This window comes from Leptodactylus fuscus, chromosome 1, assembly GCF_031893055.1.
Source record: "Leptodactylus fuscus isolate aLepFus1 chromosome 1, aLepFus1.hap2, whole genome shotgun sequence".
Classification (NCBI taxonomy): domain Eukaryota; kingdom Metazoa; phylum Chordata; class Amphibia; order Anura; family Leptodactylidae; genus Leptodactylus; species Leptodactylus fuscus.
The window spans coordinates 250,983,239-250,989,238 of NC_134265.1; the positions used below are offsets into that span (position 1 = coordinate 250,983,239).

The 6,000-nt window shown below is 43.1% G+C and overlaps 1 protein-coding gene across 2 annotated transcripts in view; it reads left to right on the forward strand.

The window, feature by feature from the left end:
- The window catches only part of RAP1GDS1 (Rap1 GTPase-GDP dissociation stimulator 1), a 95,218-nt gene extending 92,290 nt beyond the window's left edge, over positions 1-2,928 (forward strand). For both annotated transcript variants that reach the window (XM_075285635.1, XM_075285644.1), the window contains one exon: positions 2,293-2,928. In XM_075285635.1, coding sequence (XP_075141736.1) covers positions 2,293-2,420 — 128 coding nt within the window. In that variant the 3' untranslated portion in view covers positions 2,421-2,928. The remainder of the gene's footprint in view (positions 1-2,292) is intronic.
- The last annotated feature ends 3,072 nt before the right edge of the window (positions 2,929-6,000 follow it).

Below are 6,000 nucleotides of genomic sequence, written 5' to 3' on the forward strand. Positions count from 1 at the left end.
AGCCAAAATGACATGTCCCCTATATTCTGTGTTTCGGTACGGTTCCAGGGATACCAAATTTATATGGTTTTATTTACATTTTGACCCCTAAAAAAAATTCCAAAACGGTGTTAAAAATGTTTTTTTCTAAAAGTCGCCATATTCCGACGGCCGTAACTTTTTTATACATAGGTGTACGGGGATGCATAGGGCGTCTTTTTTTGCGGGGCCGGGTGTACTTTTTAGTTCTACCATTTTCGGGAAATGTTATTGCTTTGATCACTTTTTATTCAAATTTTTATCAGAATTAAAACAGTGAAAAAACGGCGGTTTGGCACTTTTGACTATTTTTCCTGTTACAGCGTTTACCGAACAGGAAAAATATTTGTATAGATTTGTAGAGCGGGCGATTTTGGACGCGGGGATACCTAACATGTATATGTTTCACAGTTTTTAACTACTTTTATATCTGTTCTAGGGAAAGGGGGGTGATTTGAACTTTTAATACTTTTTATATTTTTTTATATTTTTTTTTTACTTTGCATTTATTAGACCCCCTAGGGGTGTTGAACCCCAGGGGGTCTGATCACTAATGCAATGCATTACAATGCTAATGCATTGCAATGCATTGCAAAAAAGCATCATCTCTTTTGCAGGCTGTATACACCAGCCTGCAAAAGAGAGAATTTGCAGACCGGCTGGGAGCCTTTAACAAGGCTCCCGGCTGTCATGGCAACGGGGGGTCGGCCCTGGATCATGCTCCAGGAGCCGGCGATCCCTGCCAAAATGGCGGCGCCCATGCGCCGCCGGGAAAATGGCGCCTCCGGCGCCTTTGACAGCAGCGCCGGAGGGGTTAATGCCTCCGATCGGTCCGGGGACCGATCGGAGGCATTAGAGCCGGTTGTCTACTGCTTAAAGCAGTAGACACCCGGCGGCTATGATGGTCGCCATAGTTACAGACCTGACACGCGCCGTACTATTACGGCGCATGTCGGGAAGGGGTTAAACCAGCAACACTGTTAGATCAGGCTCACCTGAATATAACCTCTTTTCCCCATGAAAATTCACATTTCCATTGCCAAGATATTCATTTACTTCACAATATGCAAATGACAGTCCAGAGCACTGAAGGCGGCTCTATTGCTCCATACTACGATGCCCCACACTACTTTAAAATGCCACAGGGCCGGGTGAGATTTCAGCAGTGCTCCCTGGCCCTATAACTTAAAGGGATTCTACCATTAAAGCAACTTTTTTTCTAATTACCACGTCGGAATAGCCTTAAGAAAGGCTATTCATCTCCTACCTTTAGATGTGGTCTCCGTCGCGCCGTTCTTTAGAAATACCGGTACTTACCGGTATGCTAATGAGGTCTCAACAGCAATGGGGGCATCCTTCTTCTTCATCTGCCTCCTCCCCTTGTCTGTCGTCTTCTTTCTTCGTCATGTCTGACGCCTGCGCAGTCGGCTCTGACAGCGAGACCCTGTTAGAGCGACTGCGCATGGCAGCCATATTTCCAAGGCTGCAATTGCGCGTATGCGCAGTACGCTCCTCACGTCTTCGCCGAACAGAGTGTACTGCGCATGCTCAGTAAGGTCCATACAGCCCTCTAAGGCCTGGATGAGTTCACTCGCACGTCGGAGGGCTGTAAGGACCTTACTGAGCATGCGCAGTACACTCTGTTCTGGCAGACAGTTCTGGCAGCGCCTTACCCTACCCTCATTGGCAATGGCCTCCAGTTCACTAATATTTTCAAGTTTGTATGCTGCAACCTCCTTCAAAGGTTTTCTGTGGGTTTCAAAACAGGCATCTTTGATAGTCATTCCAGAATCTTCTAGGACTTCTTCTGAAATCAAGTCTCAAGAATACTATATTAGTTGTGATAAGATATTGAATTGTTCTTTTTCATACCTCAAACAGCTGAAAGTTTTCATAAACTTTCTTATTAAACTTAATTTGCATTGGGGATGAATCATTTTGAATGCAAACTGTATTTAGGTGATATTTTGTTTTACTGCTTTGTAGCCCTACATTAGGGACCATACTTTCCCTTTAAGAGAGTGTGACTAGCTCATACCTGCAGCAGCTATTCTTCATTGTACAGCTGCCCTGGATCCCTCGCCACATTTACCCAATGCCAAGGGCGCTGTCACATGATCACACCAACATTCTTAAAGTCCCAAAAAGAACCCTTTAATTATCCACTTGGTGTTTGTAATATATAGCTATATACTGTGAAGGTTTATGGAAGTCATCTGTTTGGAATTGTAAAGCGTTGTCTGTATCTGATATAATCCTGTTGCTGTTTTGCAGAGCCCCTCCACAAGGAAGTCCAAAGTTTGGCGTTCCTGGACGTTGTTTCAAAATTACGGAGCCATGAGAACAAAACTGTAGCCCAGCAGGCCTCGCTAACAGAGCAGAAACTGACTGTACAGAGCTGAGACTGGTCGGCAACCATTGTCAATCCTGCTGATTCCAATGTCTCCTGTGCTCTGCCCCAGCCATATCCCCACCATCTGTATCACTTGTGCATGTGTGTTATGTTGCCACAAAAAAAACAGATGAACTGCTGTAGGTACAATCGTAGGCACTGAAAGATGAAAACTAAGCCAATCTCTTCTCATTACTGTCTCCCTTGTATACTTGTTGCTTACCTCCAAGGGGAATATGTGCATGTTGTAGTCCTCTAATGTAAAAGTGATACTCACTGACCCCTATAACAAACCTGAAGTGCATAATAGAGTATTACTAGAGTCTGGACAATACAGGAAACAGCCAGTTCTTTTTGGAATTGGATTATCATACGTAGTCACAACAGCTCCATTTTTGGTGCATTAGTTGCAGGCTAGAAAGGGAATGTATTGCCACTCATTCACTAGTCTTGCCTGTTGCTGTCAAACTTGTGGTACAATGCCCAGAGACAACTAATAAAATACAAATGCCCTCTTATTTTGTGTCTGTGTTTCATCTCGTCCTTTTATATATTATAAGTATGTCGCAAAAACTTGGCTGTTGCTTTTAGGGAATACAGATTCATTTTATAAAACAGTCACCATTTTTCCCTATGAAATAAGCAGGTCAAGATCGCCTACTATATTTTTAGAGAACACAAGCATGGTGCTCAGTATTGAGTTCTCTTCTGTGTTGGCCCAAAAGTAAGGTGGACTATTTTATCTGCTCACAGGAGCTTACATTCTATGAGGAAGTAGGGGGGCACAAGAGGTAAGAGGGCTTGTTCGGTCCAATGGTCCATCTATCTTTTAATAAATAAGGTCGTATAACTGAAGCTGTATGAGCCGTCACTAGCCGGAATCTGACAGTATACAGAGTATACAGAAACTATGTGCATGGAGTGTATAGTAATTTCTAGATGGAGGGGTCAGGTTCTGGAAAATAGAGTGGGAAGAACAGAATAGTGTGCGGAGTTACATACGTAATACTTACTGGTCAAATTCATAAATCTGAATGCATTCTATACTAACACTCTGACATGAGGTGATACCCACCATGTACCCTTAGTTGGCATAATTTGTATTCATTTGCTCAGTTTGTGGCTGATAGAGCTGTCTTATTTACAATCTAGTCAGACCCTGTCCCTTAATTGTAGCTAAAATATGATATGTTCTACAAATATATATTTATTTTTTCATGCTATTCCCATTTTAATCCTATACACTCCACAAGGAATTGAGGTCAGATGTGGCTGGTTTGGTTTGAGAAGCTATTGTACACCACTGCCCCCTGGTGGCAGAACATAATAAATGTGTGTATAGCCATCAAACATAACATTGATTGAAATAAAAATAAGAAAAACCTGTCTGATATTGTGTGCCTCTCTCTTCTAATGTCAAAATCACTCGGACACCTCGAGACACGGTCTTCACAAAGCTTCTGAAGGTGTTATGTGGTATCCTGTACCAAGACATTAGCAGAAGATTGGAGGATGGCCAATAATGTACCAGTATTTAAGGTCAACACCACCATACAAGGTAATGACAAACACATTATATATCTTTATCAGGGATCAATAAAAACACATAAAAACTACATACAAGTGAATAAAGGTTCTATTTCCAAGACGAATGTGTGGGCAGCACGTACTTCGGGGCACGTCGTCCTGGTTGGGCCGTATAGCTATTACTTTGCCTGCACCCCATCACTGTTATTTATGGTATACTAGCTGGTACCCGCGACTTCGTCTGCAGTGATCGTAGAAGTGGGTATATACAGGCGCGGATAAGGTTTTCGTACTGTGTATAAGGTATGGGATATGAAATGTAACTTTGTATCTTGTTGCTGTAATTCTGAGAGCACATGAGACTTTTGTGTTGGATGTAATTTGTATTTCAGCTGCTATACGGTGTTGTTATAGTGTCTTTGGGACAGAGTTATTTCAAGTGAATATACTTGGATATACGATATGGTATGATTTTTTATTTGCCACCAGTACATGTAAGTTTTGGGCACAGGATACTCTTGAGCAAGCAACATAAAGTCTGGCCCTGTGCATGACAGTGTAGTAACCAGTGGCGGATCCAGGGTTTGCGGGGCCCTGGGCAATTGACTTTGGCGGGGCCCTACGCGCAGCGCGCCGCAGCAAATTAGGCCCCACCCACTTTTATGTTGACTCCGCCCATTCTCATTCATTATTCATGTGATTCCACACAGTATAATCCTGATGCATAAAACTTAACATTTATTCATTATTATTATAAAAAGTGCTCACAAACAATAACTTTAAAAATTCCACTATTGGAGATAATACATAGAAAAATGCTCATATGTGCTAATGAGCCCACAAAATAGAGATTTTTTGGCAATGTCACTTTAAATGATAACCATAAAGCATACTGACCACCAACTGTTCGTTATAGTCTGCCTAGTAAGATGACAAAATGAACGGTCTTACCAGATGTCAGGAGTGGGAGTCTCATTCAGGACCAGGCCCATCACAGGAGGACGTTCAATCCCTGTTGTTTACCTGCCGATGCGTGCTAGCCCCCATTGACTCCCGCCCTGACAAGGGCAGTCCCAAACTAGCCCTCAAGCAAGACCCTAGTTGTCCCTACGCGTTTCACAGCGCAGTAACGCACCGCTCATCAGGGGACCTTACTTTAAACTTCTAACCGCAGACTCCTCTCATCTCAAACTCATGCCCACAGTGGTAGGACATCTAGATAGTTCAATCTCCTAGCGCTCGCTAAGTGTAGTGACACTGGCAGCACCCGTTACTCCAATCAAGAACTTTAAATACCTTTGTGGCGCTCCTCCCCTTACCTGTATTGCCAGGGGGTAAATGGATACCATTCCAATTTTGGCGCCATCTCGCGCATACTCATGACGCCGCTCGTATCGACGTACTCCCAGTATTCATGTCTCACGGGATCGCACTCCCGATCCCGCGCATGCGCAGTAGTTTGCCGCACGGAGCTTCACAGCATACTCCGTACATGCGCAGTAGCGCTTCTCTGTCTATACAGACGTCTGAATGAGGAAAAAGGGTTTGCACAAATCCAATCAGTGCACTCCAGCAATTATAAACAAACATATAACCCCTAGTTTCAACAATTTTCTATCCCCATCCCCCATACTTTCCTAGGAACGGTGAGTATATTGTGAAACTAACCTCATCCACCTCATTGCTCATTAAGCATTTACTAAACCAGATACTGTCCCTCTTTATTGGTCTGTACGCATACCCTAAGAAATAAACTTTTTAGTAGTTTTCACAGAAACTAGAACTCAGATGCCGAGAATTTTTACGGCTAAAGAGATTACCCAAAAATCTCCTAGATAAAGCAGCAATAATTTAGTTGCTCATTCAAACCCCGTGGAGACTCCGTTTTTAATCTAAATATCCATTTGGCTTCTCGCTGCAACGTCATTTTTGACCAGTCCCCTCCCCTTTGATGTGGCTTAACCAGATCAATACCCATAAATCGTAGACAGTTTAAATCTCCCCCATGACAGGAATTAACATGTCTCGCAACTGGTGTATCCCTCTGATTTCGTATGTCCCCC